Source organism: Galeopterus variegatus, unplaced genomic scaffold, assembly GCF_000696425.1.
Source record: "Galeopterus variegatus unplaced genomic scaffold, G_variegatus-3.0.2 Scaffold2898, whole genome shotgun sequence".
Taxonomy (NCBI): domain Eukaryota; kingdom Metazoa; phylum Chordata; class Mammalia; order Dermoptera; family Cynocephalidae; genus Galeopterus; species Galeopterus variegatus.
In genome coordinates, this window is record NW_007729009.1 from 95,984 (window position 1) to 117,274 (window position 21,291).

Genomic DNA, 21,291 nt, shown 5'->3' on the forward strand with positions numbered 1-21,291 from the left:
CGGGCGGGCGCTGCCGGGATTCAGGGTCTGCCACCGGCGGTCCGCACCAGCCGGCCCCTTGGGGTGTCCCCAATTCGGCAGTGAGACGCCTGGCGCCCAGCAGCTGCTGTTATTTTTGTCAGGCATCCAGGCGGGAGGCCTGATACCCGTTCACTCGTTTAAAAATTCCCATCACCTTGGGCCGGCCCCGTGGCTCATCCGGGAGAGTGCGGCGCTGGGAGCGCCGAGGCCGCGGGTTCGGACCCCATATAGGGATGGCCGGTGCGCTCACTGGCTGAGCGTGGTGCAGACCACACCGTGCCACCGAGGGGGTGTGATCCCCTTACCGGTCAAAAAAAAAAAGTGTGATCCCCTTACCGGTCAAAAAAAAAAAAAAAAAAAAGAAATTCCCATCACCTTGAAGGCCGGCATGGTTATCCTCACCTCACAGGAGAAATCGGGCTCTAGCTGCCAAAAATGAGTGCTTTAACCGATAGTAACACCAGCCAACCTTTATGGATAGTGAAGCCCATCAAGTCAGCACTACTACATACCCACTTCACAGGCGAGAAAAGAAAACTGAGGCCTGCAGAGGTCAAGTGACCTGCCCATGGTCACACACTGAGATGTGAACCCAGCCAGGGTACCTCCAGAATTCCTGATGTTACCCTTTGTATCACCGCTGTCCAACAAAAATATAATGCCAGCCATACGTAATTTTAAATGTGAATAAGCAAAACCAGACATGGATTCTTGCCCACATGGAACTTACCTTTTGGAGGAGGAGACATGATGAACAGTAGATATCATAAGCAAATTATATGGTGTTGGGGAAATGATTAAAAACTCCTGCCAACCTCCCAAAATCCTCTCCACAACTGTAAAAAAGAAAGTTTTATTTCGAATAAGCATTAAACCAGCCTGTAATGTGCATCAGCCATGATAAGCAGTAGACATAATAAGTATATTGTATGTTAGAAACTGATTAATGCTATGGAAAAATAGAACAGGGGAGGATAACGGGGCATAAGCCAGCTGGGCTGGGTGGAGAGGAAAGGGAAACCCTTAATTCAGAGAGGGTTCATCGACTATTTCGTTGGCCTAATTTCTTCTCAGTACATACATTTTCAATAAATTTTTTACTATTGAGATTTTCAAATGCTCCTAAAAGTAGACCAGTGTAATGACCACTCAGCTCGGACAAGTTAACTCCTGGCCAATCTGGTTTTATCTCTACTCCCACACACTTGCTCCCACTGGACTATTTTGAAGCAAATCTCAGACATCACACCTTTCTGTCCATAACAATACAGTATTTAAAAATAATAGTTATTAATGATAAAAATAATTATTTTTAATGCCGTGAACTAAGGCAGAACCAAGGTCTCTCTGACCTTCTCCAGCCCCCTGTCTCTCAGCCCTCTTTCCCTATGTGCAGGAAAGGGCTTTCTCTGAAGTTCCCTTATCTGACTAAGGGAAGTTCTTCCAAAAGAAATGTGATTGTCAAGAATCCTCTCCCTGGAATCTACATTAACCAGAGGAGAGGAAACTAGAGGTCTTTATGCCAAGGTCACCACACCCAGACAGACTTTTCGCCTGTTCTTCTGAGGGCTGCTACCTGAGAGAGTTTATTTTTATAAGACAACCCGAGTTTGCAGTGGAGTTCCTCACCCTCCCATAGCTTGTCACCACCGTCCTCCAACAGCCTCCAAGCCCCTATTTCCTTCTGTAGCTCAAAATAGGATTTAAGCTTCCACCATCTGGTCCTTCTTTAAGTCTCATATTTGTGGGACATCTTCCCATGTATGCACATGTATTAGTCCATTTCTGTCACTTATAACAAAATACCTGAAAGTGGGTGATTTATAAAGAAAACAAAATTTATTGCTTAGTTTCTGAGTCTGGGAAGTCCAAAGTCCAATCTGGCGGTGCTGACAGTGACCCAGGGGTCTCACACTGCAAGATGGTGGAAGCAGAGAGAGCAAAGAGAGAGCACTTCTCATTCACTCTTTTCAAAGCCCTCAGAACCATGCCCTTGACCATCGTTTTTGATCCATTCTGTAAGGCATGATCCTACAATCTAATCACCTCTTCAAGGCTGCACCTTTTAATTACCATAATAGGATTTCCCATCCTCTTAACAGTCCCAGTGGGGGCTAAGTTTCCAATACACAATTTGGGGGACACAATTTAAGCTTCAGTGAGTTTTGGGGTGACATAAGTCAATCCATTACAGCACATAATACATTTGTATGCTTTTCGTCCTGTTAATCTGTCTACTGTCAAGTTTATTTAGTTGACTCAAATTATCAAACCTTCAGAGAACAGAGGGAAAGTTCCCTGTCTGTACACTTTATAAACAGAAAAAGGCTGAAGAAAGCAAAAACAGAGAACAAGAATCAGATTGGTCCTTGTAAAGATTAAAGCAGAGAGGACTTCCTTAACATGCCAGCTAAAACTGGCCTGTTTGGCAATTTGGCTATTATCTCTCTCTCTCCTGATTTCTAAGAAGGTCAGATAAACAGTTTAGTTTCAGCTTGGTGGCATGGAACTGGTGGCATGGAGGAAGGGTCTGAGAGGCCCCAATACTCAGCCTCAACCCACCTGGTCCTCTTACCAGGTTCTTGACTCCACCACAGGAAAAAATCCAAGAGCAGAGTCACAGTAGAAAGTGAGAACAGATTTAATATAACAGATAAGAAATACAGGTTCCACAGAGAGAGTGTAGCCTAGCTCCAGAGACTGGGCAGGACCCACACCAAGTTTAGTACAAAAGTAAGAGTGCAGGCTGGCTCAAGAGAGTGAGCAGCCACCTGCTGAAAGTAAGTTTAACACAAAAGTAAAGCATACATACCTCAGCCAGCGAAATGTGGATTGGCCCCAGGAAAGTGAGCAGCAAACCCCCACCTTCTGCTGGGATTCTGCTTTTATAGTTTCTCCATCTAATACATATTCAATTAAGAAGGTGATTTCCAGTTGTGTAACATAGTTTTGCACATGTTCAGTTGGTCTCTTTTTGGGGCATGTTCTGTAAGACCTGGGCACCAAGCACAAATCCTACACGCCGGAGTGGCTCACTTCACAAAGACCACGAGACTGAGACTGTTGCAATCAAGCAAGAGGAATTTTATTTTCCAGCATGCTGGGGTCGCTTAGCCTTTCGGACCAAAGCGGCCCCGAGCTTTTTTTTTTTCCTTTTTGTCTTTTTTTTTTGGTGACCGGCAACAGATCGCAACCCTCAGTGTCGCGCCCGTACTGGACCGGGACCGGCAACGGGATCGCAACCCTCGGTGTTGTGCCTGCACCTCGCTCAGCCAGTGAGCCGCCGGTCTGTATGTGGGATCCGAACTGTCCCTTCTGTTCTTCATGGGCACATGCTCAGTTAGGGCTTTGGTCCTTGCACCTGCTCAGTAGGTTCAAGATGGTGGTGTTGTTCATTATTGTCACTCCAGGAGGGTCATGGTAGTGGTCACTTTGAAGCTTTGTGTGTATGAGGGAACTCCTAAAGGAGTCTTGAGATTAATCTGTAACTTAATTCTTACAATTATGGGAAAAGAGAGAATAGGTGGATTTAAACAAAGTTTTAAACAAAGCTAACAGATATATTGTAACAAGCCTTTGGGAGAGGTTTTACAACTCAGTGAATATCTGTTCCCCTCTTATCTCAGTTTATTTTATCAGGGTGGGCCATGGGGTAATCGTGTGCTCTGGGGGTCTCATGACTGAGGAGTGGAAAAGTAACAAAGTGTCTTCTGCAGGGAAAATGGAGTCAGTTTCGTTCACAGACCTAGCCCTACTCTGTCTCAGAGGTAGGTTTTATTATCTTAAGTATTTCATTTCAAGGTAGAAAAGGCAGTGTGAGAAATTATTTGCCATAAATCAGGGCGTTGGCTCTGATGGGGTTGAGCAACAAGGACGGCCAGGGAAGTGGGAGTGCGACATGCAGGAGCATCTCTCTCCGCTGCAGGTATGGGTGGGAAGTTGGAGAAAATCCTGCCAGTCTGGTCTGCAGAAGTAGAAATATCCTCAACCTCTGGGCGCTGCGAGGTGGGCCACACAAATAATTCCAAGGGTATTGGAGGCTCCACCAAACCAGCTTTCTTGCCCCCCACTAGCGTGTGTATGTGTTTGTGTGTGTGTGTGTGTGTGTGTGTGTGTGTGTGCGCGCGTGTGTCTGTCTATCTGTCTGCCTATATTTTGATTTTAGGAGAGGAAACACGGAAGAGAAATACAGCTGCAAATGGGCCCTTTGTGTGAAGAGAGGGTAGGAGGGAGCCGGTGAGCAGTTAACAAATCCTTTCTGCTCTAAGTAAGGTAGGGATTTGGAAAGGGGCCAGCTCCAGGGAGGTAGTCTGACCAGCCTTGGGCAGGTGGGGGGTGGGCAGGTAATCAAAGTCATTCCCCAAGGAAATCCAGCCAAGGAACACTTGTCTTTTGGGGGGGAGAAGGGGGTCTGAAGAGGAAGGGGAGGTGGAGGATATGAGTGTAAGACCTCTCAGCTCCCCAGCCACAACCCTGCCCCTAGCGTGCGTCACAGCACATCATGTAAAATCAAAAGAGCCACAAGACCCACAAAACTTCTTTGCCCCAAAGAAGTCATTCCTCCTCCTACTGAAGCTACACTTAAAATTAATCAAGACCTTCAGAGAACCTTGGTCAGAGCCAATTTTCAAGGTTAAACATATGAACAAAAGAAGAGGCTTTAAAGATCAAAACACTGGCCAACCCAAATGGGGAACACAGCTAGCAGGCTTTGAAAAGAAAGAACCTGGAGGGGCGGGGTCAGGAGGAAGCAGGGTGCTCTCTCCCAGAGGAACCTACCTTATCTGTAGCCTATGGGACTGTCTACCCGGAATATCCAAAGTAGCAGACCACCAGGCGAACATCTGTGATAGGGGGTTCAGGAAGAGCTGCATACATCTTCGGGGTGCCATAACCAGAAGTATTACCACGTGCTGGCAACCATCCACTTAGGAAGATCTAACTGGCTTTTATTTGCAATTCTAGAATCGAGCAACACTTCATTCTGTTAAATAGAATGAGTGTTTCAATGAGCTGAGTAGTGGAGCTTGGCCTTATAGATAGGAAAGGGCCAGAGGGGGCTGGCTGGTTAGCTCACTTGGTTAGAGCAAGGTTGCTGATAACACCAATGCCCAACCAAGGTCAAGGGTTCGGATCCCCATACTGGCCAGTCACAAAAAAACAAGGGGGGTGTGGGGAAGGCAAAGAAAGCAGAAACAGAACAAAAAGAGTGGTCCTTTCAAAGTACTTTTCTTGTAAAAGTTAAAGCAGAGAGGACTTCCTTAACGTGCAGGCTTAAACTGTCCTGTTTAAGGATTTGGCTATTATCTCTCTCTCCTAATTTCTGGGATGGTCAGATAAACAACTTGGTTTTGGCTTGGTGGCATGGAACCTCAGCATGAGTGACTCCATTTTGGCTCGGTCTTTTAGGCCTAGTGTGGGAGCTCAGTCCAAACCAATGACCTCCTATAAATTTTAACAGCTCCAATAAACCTCCTTAATCATCAGGGAAATGCAAATTAAAACTACTACACACCCACCAGAATGTCTAAAACAAACAAAAAATAAACCCCAAGTGCTGGTGAGAACGTGGAGCAATTGAAACTCTCTTAACAGGTTTAAGTGCCACAAGGGAAAATTGTTTGGCTGTACCTACGCCATGACCTGCAGTTGCATTCCTGGTATATGCCCCAGAGAAATGTGAGCACACATGCACACAAAGACAGATACTAGAATGTTCACCGTAGTTTTATTTATCATAGAATCAAACTGGAAAGAAACCAATGTCTACCCACAGCAGATGGATAAAGCAATACTACACAGCCATGAGAAGGAACGACCTATGGCTACATACAACTTGGATGGATTTTAGAAGCCTAAGATTAAGGAAATAAGCCAGATACAAAGGAGCAAGTGCTGTGTGATTTAGTTTAAGGTAGTTTAAGAAGTGCTGGAAGTCAGGATGGTAGTTACCCTGGGGACATGGCCTTATTGGTGGTTAGAGATGGGCTCAGGTTGTACTTTTCTGTATATGTATATGTGTATTATACTTCAATAAAACCTTACAACAAAGCAAACATAAACAAAAACAAGATTGGCCCTCAGTTTATAATTGTTGAAACTGGGCAACAGGGACATGAGGGTTTATTATGCTGTTCTTCCTACTTTTGTGTACGTGTATGCTTGCATTGAATGTCCCCCTAAAACTCGTTGAAGTTTGCTTCCATTGCAACAGTGCAAAGAGGGTGGGAAATCCTACGATGGTGATTGAAAGGTGGGGCCTTTAAGAGGTGATTAGACTGTGATGACTGTGTCTTTGTGAATGGATTGATCCATTCATGGAGTAGTGGGCATGGTTCTTTTTTTTTTCTTTTTGTCTTTTTTCGTGACCGGCAATGGGATCGCAACCCTCGGTGTTGCTCCTGCACCTCGCTCAGCCAGTGAGCGGGAACCGGTCTGTATGTGGGATCCGAACCCTCGGCTGGAGCGCCACCGCGCTCCCAAGCAGCACACTGTAGCAGTGCGCCACCGGGCCGGCCAATGGGCATGGTTCTGATGGCTTTATAAGGAGGGCAAGTAAGAAGGTTAGCTCATGCCATTTCTCCCCATGTGATAAGCTGGTCACCAGGGGACTCTGTGTGGAGAACCCACCAGATGTGTTCCCTGGACTTTGGCCTTCCCAGCCTCTGATGTGGGCATGGTTCTGATGGCTTTATAAGGAGGGCAAGTAAGAAGGTTAGCTCATGCCATTTCTCCCCATGTGATAAGCTGGTCACCACGGGACTCTGTGTGGAGAACCCACCAGATGTGTTCCCTGGACTTTGGCCTTCCCAGCCTCTGAAACTGCAAGAAATAAATTTCATTTCTTTATAAATTACCCAGTTTCAGGAATTCTGTTATAAGCAACAGAAACAGACCAATACAGTGGAAAAGTCTGAAGTTAAGAAATTTAATATTCCACATATGATTCAGCAATTCCACTTTGGGTATTTACCCAAAAGAATTGAAAGCAGGATCTCAAAGAAACATTTGTACACTCATGTTCATAGCAGCATTATTCACAATAGCCAGAATGTGGAAGCAACCCAAGTGTCCATAATGGATAGACAAAATGGGATATAGTCACACAATGAAATATTACTTCACCTTTAAAAGGAAGGAAATTCTGGGCCGGCCCATGGCTCACTTGGGAGAGTGCGGTGCTGATAACACCAAGGCCCCGGGTTCGGATCCCATATAGGGATGGCCGGTTCGCTCACTGGCTGAGCGTGGTGCTGACAACACCAAGCCAAGGGTTAAGATCCCCTTACCGGTCATCTTTTTTTAAAAAAAAAAAGGAAGGAAATTCTAACAGGCTACAGAATGGATGAATCTTGAGGACATTATGTTAAGTGAAATAAACCAGTCACAAAAACACAAAAACTGTATGATGCCGCTCACATCAGGTACATAGTGTCAAACTCATAAAGACAGAAAATAGTAGGGTGGTTACCAAGGGCTGGGGGGAGGGAAAAATGGAGAGTTATTGATTAATAGGTACAGGGTTCTAGTTTTGCAAGATGAAAAGCATTTTGGAGATTGATTGGACAATATGTGAATATTCTCAACACTACTGAACCGTATACCTGAAAATGGTTGAAGTGGTCAATTTTATGTTATGTGTATTTTACTGCAATTAAAAAAAAATTTTTTTTTTTAAAGATGACAAGCAAGGGGATCTTAACCCTTGACTTGGTGTTGTCAGCACCACGCTCTCCCAAGTGAGCTAAAAATTTTTTTTTAAAGATGACGAGCAAGGGGATCTTAACCCTTGACTTGGTGTTGTCAGCACCATGCTCTCCCAAGTGAGCTAACCGGCCATCCCTCTATAGGGATCTGAACCCGTATCCTTGTTATTATCAGTATCATACTCTCCCAAGTAAGCCATGGGCCAACCCTAAAATTTTTTTAGAATATTAAAAATCTGAAATTTCATTTACAAAAGCAATGAAAACTTTAATGTGGCTCAGAATAAAACCAACAAAAGCTATGCAATACTTTATGAAAAAAAATAAAACTTTATTGAAGGGTATTAAATAAAAGTTAAATGAACTGAATGAACGGAGAGCTGTACCATGGTGTATCGGTCCATTTCTGTTGCTTGTAACAGGATATCTGAAACTGGGTAATTTACAAAGAAATAAAATGTATGTCTTAATGGTTCAGAGGCTGGGAAGTCCAAGGTCCAGAGAACACATCTGATGAGGCCCTTCATGGTGGGTAGTGACTCTCTACAGTGATGCAGGGTGTCACATGGCAAGAATGGGCTGAGCAAGAGAGCTGACCTGGCCATTCCTTCCCCTTGTGAAGCCATCAGAACCACGCCCATGACCACCCATTAAACCATCAGCCCATTACTCCATGAGTAGATAGATCCATTCACAAGGGCACAGTCTTCACAACTTAGTCACCTCTTAAAGGCCCCACCTTTCAATCGCCATCATAGGATTTCCCACCCTCTTAACACTGCTCTAGTGGAGATCAAGTTTCCAAGACACGAACTTTTGGGGGACACATTTGACCCATAGCACATGGCCTGCTAATATTGACACACAAGAGCAATATGGACTGATCCAAAAAGCATGTCCTCATCGCAAACATAAAGTTGCAGGTTGGTGAGTACAATATACCATTTATATAAAACTTAAAATCACATAAAACAATGCTATATGATTGTGGGACAACTGTATATAGAAAAAAGCGGAAAACAAAATGTTTATCCTTTCCGTACATTTCAGGACAGTGTTACCCCTTGGTGGGGCTGGGGAGAGTGACGGAGGGAGGAGGAAGAGATGGAGTGTTTGGTTCACATCTGTAGAGAAAAAAAGCAGAAGCAAACATGCTAAAACATCAATCCTATTAAATCGGGGTGCTGGATCTGTAGGTATTGCTAGTATATTGTTCTGGGTCATTTTCTGTAGTTTAAAGATGTTTGTAGGGCTGGCCAGTTAGCTCAGTTGGTTAGAGCATGGTGCTGGTAACATTGAGGTCCAGGGTTTTTTGGCCAGCTGCCCCCCCCAAAAAGATATTTGTATTTAAATATTAAAAATAGATAAAAATAAAAATAACCCTATGAGTGCCCTCTGGGATCAGAGGGTCTCGCCATGATTCATGTATTACTGAGTGCTGCTGGGCTGGCAGGGTGCTGGGGTGGACCCTACACTAACCTCATAAACTTTACGCATAAGCTCTTCAATTGCGTCCTGCCCACGCAGGGACAGCAAAGACACAGTGTGGGCTTTGTAGCTTGAAGCCTTAGGGCTTTGGGAGGTGGGCAGAAAAATATCACCCCTTCCCCAGGCAGGGGTGTCCAGTTCATAGGTGAGGCAAGTCTGCTTGCCAAATATTTCCAGCTACTTCTTTCTGAATGCTTGCTGTGTATTAACCTTAATCCTTTCAACAACTCTATGACATTAATACCGTGAACTCCATTTTACAGATAAGGAAGCTGAGGCAGAGCAAAGTTAAGTAACTTGCCCAAGGTTACAGAGAGCTGTGATTTGAAACTGACAGTCTGGCTTCTGAATCCAGTAACAATTCCATTAGGCTCTATGCCAAGCTCATGGATTGCTGATGAGGAACAACCAGGGACTTAGGACACCTGCCTCCACCCGAGCCCAGAGACCCAGCTCCAGCTGAGACTGGCTCCTTTATCCAGTTACCACCCTGACCAGATGCCCCATACAGCAGGTAGAGGCAGACTCAGGAGCCAGACGTCATGGGTCCAGCTGTGTGACAACAGGCAGATTGCTGCCTTCTCTAAGCCTCAGTTTCTCATTCTATGAAATTGGTTGGTAGCAATACCTTTGGAGAGGGGCCAAAGGTTGAGCTGATAAACTTGTGACCAGTGATTTAATCAATCACATCTACATAGTAAAACTTCCATAAAAACCTCAGATGCCTGGGTTCAGAGAGCTTCCAGATAGCTGAACACATGGAGGTTCCTGGAGGGTGGTGGGTCTGGAGAGGGCATGGAAGCTCCGCATCCCTTCCCCACGCCTCGCCCTATGTACCTCTTCCATGTGGCTTTTCATCTGTATCCTTTGCAATATCCTTTATAATAAATGAGTAAATGTAAGTAAGTGTTCCCCTGAGTTCTGTGAGCTGCTCTAGCAAATTAAACGAACCCAAGGAGGGGCGTATGGGAACACCGACTTATAGCTGGTCGATCAGAAGCACAGGTCACAACTTGGAGTTGTGATTGACATCAGAAGTGGCAGGCAGAGTTGTGGGACTGAGCCCTCAAACTGTGAAATCTGATGCTATCTCCATATAATATCAGAGTTGAATTGAATTAGAGGACACCCAGCTGGTGTTTGCCGGAGAATTGTTGATTTGTGGAGAAACACCATATTCATCTGGGGCCACAGAAGTGTTCTGTGTTGTGAGAGGATAGTAGGAGAAACTGAGGTTGTTTTTTCCTCTATTGGAACAGGTGTTCACGAGGTCCCTCTACTGCACGTGGGAACAGACTATGGGGGCAGGGGGAGGGAGGGAACACAAGAAGAAGGATGCTGCTGTGATACAGTCGGGAGATGAGGGTGGACCAGACTGGGGCAGGGCCAAGGAGCTGGGAGAAGTGGGCTGCTTCTGGATGGAGTTGTAAGTGGAGCCCACAGGACTGGCTGAAGAACTGGGTGTGGGGTGTAGGGCCACTCTGAGGCTGTTCAGGGAGTCAGGACATATTTTTTATGAAGTCCCTGTCTATAGAAACAATGAGATTGAAAAATGGGTTATAAAATTCACGGACCCAAGTGAGGTATGGTGATGTATCAGTGAAGATTTAGCATAGAGGATAGAGAAGAGGTACGTACATACGTGCTTATCACTGACCCATGAAACTCTTCAGAGTGTCCAGGCACCATTTGGTCATGTTCTACTTACTGTCAAATGTGTCATTTCTGGCAAATTTAGTACCCTCAGCATGCGGAAGAGACAGTAATGCTATTTTGCTGGCCGTTCCTCTTGCCTTGGCTGATCTCTAGTGCCATTTATTTCATGCTGGTTGCATTGTTACTCATGACGCTGCCTCATCCCTTAGGCTGTCCATCAACGCCGCCTTCCAGCGACTCTCAGAGGTTTTACTGGGCTTGGTACATGGTGACTACAAATGCGAGTGTCAGCCAGAGTACTGTGGGTGAGAATTTTTCTGGTTACAGTAAATGCTCATATTTGGAAATTCATAGTGTAAATGTGGAACCACACATCTTCTAACCAGATCTTTCCCACACTCTTTAGGTCATGATCCCCGCATCCTTGGGGTGTGTCAACATTGACCTTGCCCCTGCTCTCCACACGCCGGTCCCCAGTGGGGATAAGCAAAGCGAATAAAGCGGCCTCCTATCTGTCCCTTCTCTAGCACCACATGAGACTGACCTGCGAGGGCAACTGTCACCTGGTGCCGGGAAGGGGCCATGGTGTTGTGGAACCGGCCTCGAAAGCCCTCGGAGGAGAGAGGCCTTAAAACTTGCCCACTGTGGAGAAGAAACTGGCCAGCCATTTAAGAGCCTGACATCTCTTCCTGGCAGCAGAAGTCACAGGCCATGGATAGTAGTCTCTGAAGTAGAAATAAAGGAATCTTCACAGATAGCAGGGAAAGGATTAGAGAGCTTCTCTTCAAAGGGACATTGCCTCATTGTAAATCCAAGTTTATCAAATAATTAGTCTCTGTCTTGAACACTGGGGAAAGCACAATTCTCAGACAATAGGCCAATTAGATCAGAAGAACCAGAAAACATCCCAAGCATTTATAATCTGTATTTTGACCAGGAATTGAAAGGCGGACTTTGATGGTACTTTATTGAGGCTGCATGTTATTATATATATATATATATATTTTTTTTTTGTCTTTTTCGTGACCGGTAAGGGGATCACAAACCTTGGCTTGGTGTCACCCACACCGCACTCAGCCAGTGAGCGCACCGGCCATACCTATATAGGATCCGAACCCGTGGCGGGAGCGCCGCTGCGCTCTCAAGCACCGCACTCTCCCGAGTGCTCCACGGGGCCGGCCCTGCATGTTATTATATTTTTAAGTAATAAAATGTAACCCTCCTTTATGTGGTTTAAAAACAAACAAAAGCCCTTGGAGGAGAAAGGCAAGGACTGCCTGATGCTTGCTTAGAACTGTGGGAGAGGGTGGTGAGGCTGCCCTGGCTGCCTGCTAGCAGCAGGGTGCACAGGCAAAAGACAACTGGGCTACCCCCGCCCCGCCCATGGGTGCTGTAGACTGGAGGCAGCAGGGCGAGGAGAGCTGGTCAAGACCCACCTACTTGGCTCCAGCCCAAGGGATGGTGGTGAAGCGTTGATGACCCAGAGCCCTGAACTTGTCCTGTGTCCAGGCAAGCAAGTGACAGGTGTCCAGAATCGGTGTAGCAGCACCGTTCTGGTGCCAGCTAGTGGGAGCCATCGGCCTGCCAGGCTGCTGTACTGGAACCAGGGACTAGCTACAGGGTTGGACCACCCTATGGGGCAAGAGTTGTAGAGTTCCTTGGGCTTCCAGCCAACCCCATGCACACAGGGATGGGGGTGGAGAGCACACTAATGGGGAGAAACAACGTAGGGCCCACGCAGATCCTGGTCTGAACCCAGATAGCACTGCAACCTTGGGTGGTCCCAGCTGTAGGAGAGGGACTTAGAGAATTCTGAGGAAAGTGCTACAAAGTGTGGGTCCCACACTTGCCTGGCCTAAGGCTGCTCCTGGTGGGGTGTGAGAGCAACAGCCAAGTCCAGGATTCCTGGTCCAAGAACGGAGGAGATCATGTCCCCATTTACTGAGATAAGAATCATACGGGAAAAGCAGGTGGGGAAGGGGTAGGGAAAATCAGGGCTCAATTCTGGGGAAACTGAGGCTCAGAAAAGTGAAGCCCAGAGCTGCAGAGCAAGGATGTGGAACCATTTTGTCTTGTAATTCCCAGGCAACACCACCTGCTCCAACTCCATGTGAGGGACCATTTTAATTTAACCAATTTAATTTTATGTAATTTTATTTATCCAATTAAGCTGACCATGCTCCTTTCTTTGTAGAGGCCCTGTGTGCAATGGCTGCAAATAGCAGCCTCCTTGGTGTTGTGTGCAGCCTGTTGCTTATTTGGGTTGCCATGAGGTACCTTGGAGATGGCCCTTTCCAAAGGACGTTCATGTCTCTGCCCTAGTACTGTCCCCAGTCTAGGGTCTGGACAGGTATGAGGGGTGCCTTTGGAAAGCCCCAGGGCACAGCAGCCAGGGCTCACGTTGGCCAAGTCATCAGGTCCATCCACACAAAGCTGCAGAACAAGGAGCATGTGATCGAGGTCCTACACAGGGCTAAGTTCAAGTTCCCTGGCCACCAGAAGATCCACCTCTCAAAGAAGTGGGGCTTTACCAAGTTTGATGTGGATGAATTTGAAGCTCATCCCAGATGGCCGTAGGGTTAAATACATCCTCAGCCGTGGCCCCCTGGACAGGTGGCGGCCCTGTCCTCATGAGGCTTCCCACTGTGCTGCCCCTCCTTCCTCACACCCACTCACAAATCCTACTTCCTGGCAAAAAAATAAAAGCATCTATGCTTTTTTCTATGATGCAGCAGACCTAGTGCTAAACATTTTTCATAAACGGTGTCATTTAGTCTTACAATGCCGGACACTTTGATCCCCTTTTAGGGGAACACAGGGAGGTTCAGAGAGACCTGCCCGAGCCCTCAGACCAAGGTGGTGGCAGATTTTAGTTGGCCTTGAGTCCAAGCCCAGGCGTGAGCTCCCAGAATCACTTCCCCCTTCCTGCCCTGGGCCAGGCTTTCCTGAGGCTTCCTCTTCCCCCTCCCTTCCTCCTTCCAGGAATGAGGGAGAGGAGGGCCTCCTGTCTTCTTCCCAGAGGTCACAGGGCCTGCTCCTGCTTACCTGCATTGCTTGGACCCAGCTGGCCACAGTCCTGCAAAGGCCCCATACAAAGGCATGTGGGAGAGATTGTCAAAGGTAATTGCCACCCTCCTGGGGACACTGGGAAATGGTCATTGTCAGTCTGTCCACATGCTCAGGACTCAGGGGCCAGGACACAGCATGGTCCCTGAGGTACTGGCATAGGCAACCTCATTGTGGACTGTGCCCAGGTGGCACTGGTCAGCTCCGTCCTGCCAGGTGGCCAGGCCAAGTCATTCTCTTGTACACATATCCAACCTCTCAGTAAACCCTGTCGGCTCCAGCTTCTCAAAATTTACCCAGCACCTGTACCCTTCTCCTCCCACCACGGCCACCACCCTGGTCCCATCCACCCTCAGCTGCTGTCTGGCCCGTCGAAGCAGCTCCCACAGTCAGAAGGAGCCTGTGAAGAGCTGCATCAGATCACATCCCCCCCATCCCCATCCCCCCGTGCTCGGAGCCCTCCCGCTCTGAGTAAAGGGCAAAGTCCTCCCTGTGGGCCACGAGGCCCCATGTGATCTGCCTCCATCACCTCCCTGACCCTGTGGCCTTCCACTCTCTCCTTGCTAACCCTGCTCCAGCCACTCCTTGCTATCCTGTGACTACATCAATTATGTTCCCATCACAGGGTCTTTTTGCACCAGCTGTTTTCTCTGCATGGAACACTCTTCCTCAGGTATCCCCATGGCTCCCTCCTTCCCCTCCTTTGAGTCTTTGCTCAAATGTCACCTCCTCAGCCAGGCTTTCCCTGATCGCTGCCTTCACTATTACCTCCCACCCTTTTTGTCCCCCTCACTCTGCTGTTTTTCTCAGAAGCCTTCCATAGACTTCTCCACGGCTTCCGCTCACGGCCCCCCTCACCAGCTACTGGACATGGCTACCTTCCCTGCGCACGCCCACCTGTCCACTATGCCAGTGCTCCAGGAGGGCTGGTCAACTCAGCCTTCCTACTGGGGCCCTGCATTAGTTTCCGGCTGCTGCCGTAACAAATTCCCACAAACTTGGTGGCTTAAAATACAGAAACTTATTCTCTTGCTGCTCTGGAGACTGGAGTCCAGAATCAGTTGCACTGGGATAGAGTCAAGGTCGTGGCTGGGCTGCACTCTTTTCAGAGGCTCTAACAGAGAATCTGTTCTCCACTTCTTTCAGCTTCTGGGGACTGCTGGCATTCCTTGGCTTGTGGCTGCATCACTCCAGTCTCTGCCTCTGTAGTCACACTGCCTTCTCCTCTTCTGTGTACAACCTCACTGTGACTCTCATTTATAAGGACTTGCAAGCTGGCCAGTTAGCTCAGTTGTTTAGAGCACGGTGATGACAATATCAAGGTCCAGGGTTCAATCCCTATACCAGCCAGCCACTAAAAATACAAACAAATATAATGACATTTGTGACAGCTTTTTTAGCACACCTGGAGGATAATCTCCTCAACTCAAAATCATTAACTTAATTACATCCGCAAAGACCCTCTTCTCATATAACGTAACATTCATAGGTCCCAAGGATTGGAACCTTGTGTTAGTCTGTTCAAGTTGCTATAACAAAATAACATAAACTAGGTAGCTTATAAACAGAAATGCATTTCTCACAGTTCTAGAAGCTTCTGAAGTACAAGATCAAGATGCCAGCAAATTTGGTGTCTGGTGAGGGCCCACTTCCTCACAGATGGTGCCTTCTCCCTGTGTCCTTACCTGGTGGAAGGGGCCAGGGGTCTCTCTACAGCCTCTTTTATAACAGCACTAATCCCACTTATAGGAGGAGCCCTCATAACCTAATCCCCTCCTAAAGGCCCCACTTCCCAATCTTACTATTACTCAACAGAAAATACTAAGTGATCTGCTGGATTTAAAGGCATCATCAATCCTGTTGCCACAGCAAAGGGGCTTCTGTTAGTTCACAACACGCAGAAGCAAAACTGTTACTTAAATTGTCACCTGTGGTCACCTGTTATTTACAGTTTCAGTTCTACTCTACACTGGTCTCCTTGTTGACCAAAGACGGTGGCCATTGTCAATCAGGGCTGCTTGTTCTTATTCCTACTGAATCTCCCTGAAGCTCCTCTTCAGTGCAAGGTGCTTCATAAGTGCAGAGCAAACTCTTCTGGTACTGCACCAGCTGGATGGTGGAGTGGGTATCGGTACTGGGGAGTCCACCTTGGCAGGGACTGAGTGTAACAGACCGGTATGTGGGAAAACCTTGGACATGCCAAACATTAACCCCCNTCCCAAGGATTGGAACCTTGTGTTAGTCTGTTCAAGTTGCTATAACAAAATAACATAAACTGGGTGGCTTATAATCAGAAATGCATTTCTCACAGTTCTAGAAGCTTCTGAAGTACAAGATCAAGGTGCCAGCAAATTTGGTGTCTGGTGAGGGCCCACTTCCTCATAGATGGTGCCTTCTCCCTGTGTCCTTACCTGGTGGAAGGGGCCAGGGGTCTCTCTACAGCCTCTTTTATAACAGCACTAATCCCACTTATAGGGAGGAGCCCTCATAACCTAATCCCGTCCTAAAGGCCCCACTTCCTAATCTTACTATTACTCAACAGAAAATAATAAGTGATCTGCTGGATTTAAAGGCATCATCAATCCTGTTGCCACAGCAAAGGGGCTTCTGTTAGTTCACAACACGCAGAAGCAAAACTGTCACTTAAATTGTCACCTGTGGTCACCTGTTATTTACAGTTTCAGTTCTACTCTACACTGGTCTCCTTGTTGACCAAAGACGGTGGCCATTGTCAACCAGGGCTGCTTGTTCTTATTCCTACTGAATCTCCCTGAAGCTCCTCTTTAGCACAAGGGGCTTCATAAGTGCAGAGCAAACTCTTCTGGTACCGCACCAGCCGGATGGTGGAGTGGGTGTCGGTACTGGGGAGTCCACTTTGGCGGGGACTGAGTGTAACAGACCGGTATGTGGGAAAACCTTGGACATGCCAAACATTAACCCCCAGATTTCAGTGTGGTGGACGCTGTGGAGGACACCCCATACTCCTTCGACCTCTTCGCTATTGAGGAGCACCCAGGAGGGTGGGAGGCTCACCCAGCCCCAGGGGGTAGTCCTAATCTGATTAATCTAATCAGGCTAGTCTCCCTTGGCATGATTGGTTCAGGAATAGGCATCTGACCCAGTTCTGGCCAGTGGGATGCAAGAGGACATTTGCTGGAGGGTTCTGGAAAAATGTAGAAAAAAAGATCACAGATCACAGGTTTAGAGTAAGAATTTGTGGTTTACTAGAACGACATGGAAGAAGGAATGAAGGAAGTCACCTACAAGTTAGATGACTGTCATGGAGAGGTATGGATTGAGAGTCACAGAACAGGGAAGTAAGGGATCAGATAATGGATTTCCTTTAGGAACATAAGTCACGGGGCCAGCTGGTCATGGCGAAATCTTATGTTGGGAAATAGCGTGGGCTGTTGGCGTGACAACTGAGCCATAGATTGGCCTCCATTTTTCAGAGCAATCTGCAAAGGTACTGATAACACACTCTTGAAAGGATCACAGTAGCGGTTCAGGGTGCAGAAAACACAAAAATCCATCATGTGGATTGTGATTTTCACTTCTTCCTTAACTGGCAGTCTACGCTACACGAAGATCTGTCCACCAAGGAAGCCAATCTCTTCCCTGACATGTCTTTGAAAGTGTTCCACTCATTCCCAACTCATGTTACCAAATAAGGGAGCTGTTTCCGTCCCACTCCCCAAGAAGGCCGAGTAGAGGAAGAACAGCTCCAGCTTGTCTCCGCCCCTCATGCGTGCCCCCAGGAGGAGGAACAGTGGTTTACTGGAGCTCATGTTGTGCCTCTAATCCCACTAGAGAGAAGCCTACACTTGGAGAGTAAGTTCAACTTGGGGGAGAGGGTGTGTTGGGAAGCCCACCGTGGCCACCCACCTAAACCTTACCAACAGGCAGATATTTTGAGCTGTCTGTGTGATTCCTGGGTCTCCTTCTCAAAGGCCTCCAAACTCAGACTGGACACAGGGAGGCAGTGTGGTGAGGGGAGAGCAGCTAGGACTCTCCAGCCAGACTGCCTAGGTTCAAATCCAGGCTCCACCTGTGCCTAACTGGAGGACCTTGAATGTGCTATTCAGTCTCTCTGACCTCAGTTTCCCCATGTATGAAATGGGGGATAGGACTCTCCAGCCAGACTGCCTAGGTTCAAATCCAGGCTCCACCTGTGCCTAACTGGAGGGACCTTGAATGTGCTATTCAGTCTCTCTGACCTCAGTTTCCCCATGTATGAAATGGGGGTGATAATGTTATCTATGTCATAGGGTGTGGTGAGGATTAAATGAGCAAATATAGGGTATTTCATTGATCCAAGGGATTGAGATGAGAATGAAAACAGATGGTCTGTTGTGGTTTAATCAGTAGTGCTTTTTTGGCGTGCTTTTGTTTTTTTCTTTCTAAGATACCTCTCACAAATAGGGCATCTTAGAGTTGATGAAGTAGGGTGTATGGAAAGGCTAAGAACAGTGCCCATAGCGCAGAAAGTGCCATGTAAGTGTTAATCGGTATTATTACTGTTAACTCCTCCTGAACACACCAGCAGCACCTTCCTCACTCTTGAGAGAGGCTCCCTCAGGAAGACACGGCTTCTCTCTCTCTCTTCCTCCTGCTGAACTCAAACAGTGCAAGTTGCACTGGAGTTGGCAGTCTTCCAACAACAACTTTAGGATGAAGCTAAAAACTAGACGGAGACCACAGAGCAGAGAAACAGGGGAACCTGGAATGCTAATGACAGTGTTGAGCATTTGGACAGGCCAAGAAATCTCTGTATCTCTCCTGTTTCTTGCAGCCCAAAGCATTCATATATGGAATTTGTGTGTGTGAGTGTATGAATGTGTGTGTGCGTGTAAATGTTCACCCGAAAGCACTGGTGGGTTTCTGAGAGTACTGGGCCGTCTTCACCAGTGGTTTTTCAGGTTTCTCTCCCACTCCTGAGCCCCCTGAGGGAGTCGTATTATTCAGTTTTCTGTTGCTTATAACAGAATACCTGAATCTGAGTACCTTATAAAGAAAAAGAATTTCTTTCTTATAGTTTCGGAGGCTGCGAAGTCCAAGGTCCGTGGGGTACATCTGGTGAAGATCTTCTTGGTGGGGACTCTCTGCAGAGTTCTGTGGTGATGCAGTGTATCACATGGCAGGAGTCTGAGCAAGAGTGTGTTCATGTGCTCTCCTTATAAAGCTACCACTCCAGACCCATGATAACCCATTAATCCACGAGTGGATTAATCCATTCACGAGAACATAGTCCTCATGACCCATTCACCTCTTAAAAGCCCCGCCTTTCACATACCATATTGGGAATTAAGTTCCAACATTAGCTTTGGAGGGGACAAACATTCAGGCCATAGCAGGAATATTCTCTCCAACAAGGCCTCTTTCCCCACCCCATTTCACAGATCTCTGGGAAGCTGAGCCCAGTGGTCTGATTGATGGGTAACTCCGAGATGTTGTTTGCTCAAAGATGCTCAGAGGCACCTTGGTGCTCCATCTCCCTGACACCAATGACACAGCAGCAGACACTTCTATCTCCAGACCTGGGAGCTCTAACATTTTATCTCCACTCAGACACACAGCCAACCAGCCCTGTTTTCTCTTCTACACCTCAAGGCCAGTTTCCCAGTCTTGATAACATGATCCTTTGGGAAATTGTCACTAATTTCCTCTTAGAACAGCATCCCCCAAAGAGTGGAATACGCTAATGAGATTTTAGGTGGTACACAAAACACACTTTTGTTATGTAAATAGTTTGGTATTTTCTTTGAAAAAATATTAAGTGATAGTGGCTTTCCCTTTATAGTAGTGATATAAAGCTACCTGTAAAACATAAAGTTACCTTTTAAATGAATTAAGTCTAAAAATTATTTAAAGAAGAATATTAAGTAAATAAGAGTTCAAGTAGTCCTTGAATATGGCAAAAAATCTCAAATAGTACACGAGCCACTGGGGACTGGAAAGTTGGCCTTAAAGAAACCCTGCACTATTTTTTCCCCAGGTGATGGCCCCGGTTTGTGTGCCCTGGGTGTGAGACTCACCTTTCTCCTTTCTTGGGTCTTCATATGTATGAGTGCCCGACACCAGCTGGCCAATGTGAGGACTGAAGGTTGTCACCAAGCAGCGACATCTCTTTGTTGGAAGCCTTGAAATCGATTACATTTACAATGATTCAAAATAAGCTGAGAATTTTAGGAAACCTCTGCTGAAGCAGTACCTGCAAGTGATGCCCACACCCCTGTTTCTTAATGCCCGTGGAAGGGCGGGCAGTGCGAGTATTGGATTAAGCTTCAGAATGGGAGAGACCTGGGTTCAAGTCCAGGCTTCATCACTTACTTGCTGAGATATCAGACAAGCTTCTGCATCTCTCTGGCCTCACTTTCCTCATCTGTAAAATGGAAATGACTAATAATGAAACCTACTTCTTGTACTGTAAGAACTAAATGAGATAAGGAATATAAAATGCTTTGAGTGCTTGAAGCCAATAAGCTAGGGGTAGAGAGACAAGTTAGGTGACTCCATGAGAAATAATCAGACAAACCTAGAATGTGGGACATTGAAAAGAACAACCATCCTAGACTCTTAAGAAAGTCAATCTCGGGCTGGCAGGATAGCTCAGTTGGTTAGAGGACGATATTGTAACACCATGGTCAAAGGTTCGGATCCCCATCCCAGCCAGCCGCCAAAGAAAGATCAATCTCATAGAAAATCAAAGGTGTGTACATGGGGAGCTGTTCTAAACTAAAAGCGACTAAAGAATGCCATGCGCGAATCTTGATAGAACCCAGATTTGGAAAAATAAGAAAGGAGCAAAAGAAGAAAGAAAGATAGAAGGGAGGAAGAGAGGGAGGGAGGGAGGGGAAAAACACTATACAAGACAATCTTAGGGAAATTTAAAATGTACTGAGCGGTAAAAGACATTATGAATTTGTAATGGTCGTGTGTTTGAGCAGGAGGATGATCTGATTCCTGGGAGACGTGTGCTTAGGTATTTAGGGGTGAAGAGTCATGGTGTCTGCAACTTACACTCAAATGGTTCAGAAAAAAATAGAGACAAAACAAACATGGCAAATCGTTAACAATTATTAAGTCCGGATGGAAGCAATGGGTAGTGTTTCTTATATTATACTATTCTCTCTATTTTTCTGTATGTTTGAAACGTTTTATTAAAAAAGAGTTTGGTCCCTATACCAGCCAGCCACACACAAAAAAGAGTTTGGCAAACCAATAACCATGTGAGTCATTATGACAAGGGATTCTACTGACCAAAGTCAGGGCTGAAACCCGGGGGCGTAGGGGGGAGGATATCAGAAGAGATGTGGGTCCCCTGGATGCTCTAAGTTACTGCAGAGGGTAGACC

General features: G+C 46.6%; 1 protein-coding gene across 1 annotated transcript in view; it reads right to left on the bottom strand.

The window, feature by feature from the left end:
* Positions 1-21,291, bottom strand: part of LOC103599262 (F-box only protein 27-like) — a 49,290-nt gene that overhangs the window by 7,492 nt on the left and 20,507 nt on the right. Inside the window, exon 2 of the mRNA XM_008583379.1 lies at positions 11,416-11,513. Within this exon, the coding sequence (XP_008581601.1) occupies positions 11,416-11,513 (98 nt within the window). The remainder of the gene's footprint in view (positions 1-11,415; positions 11,514-21,291) is intronic.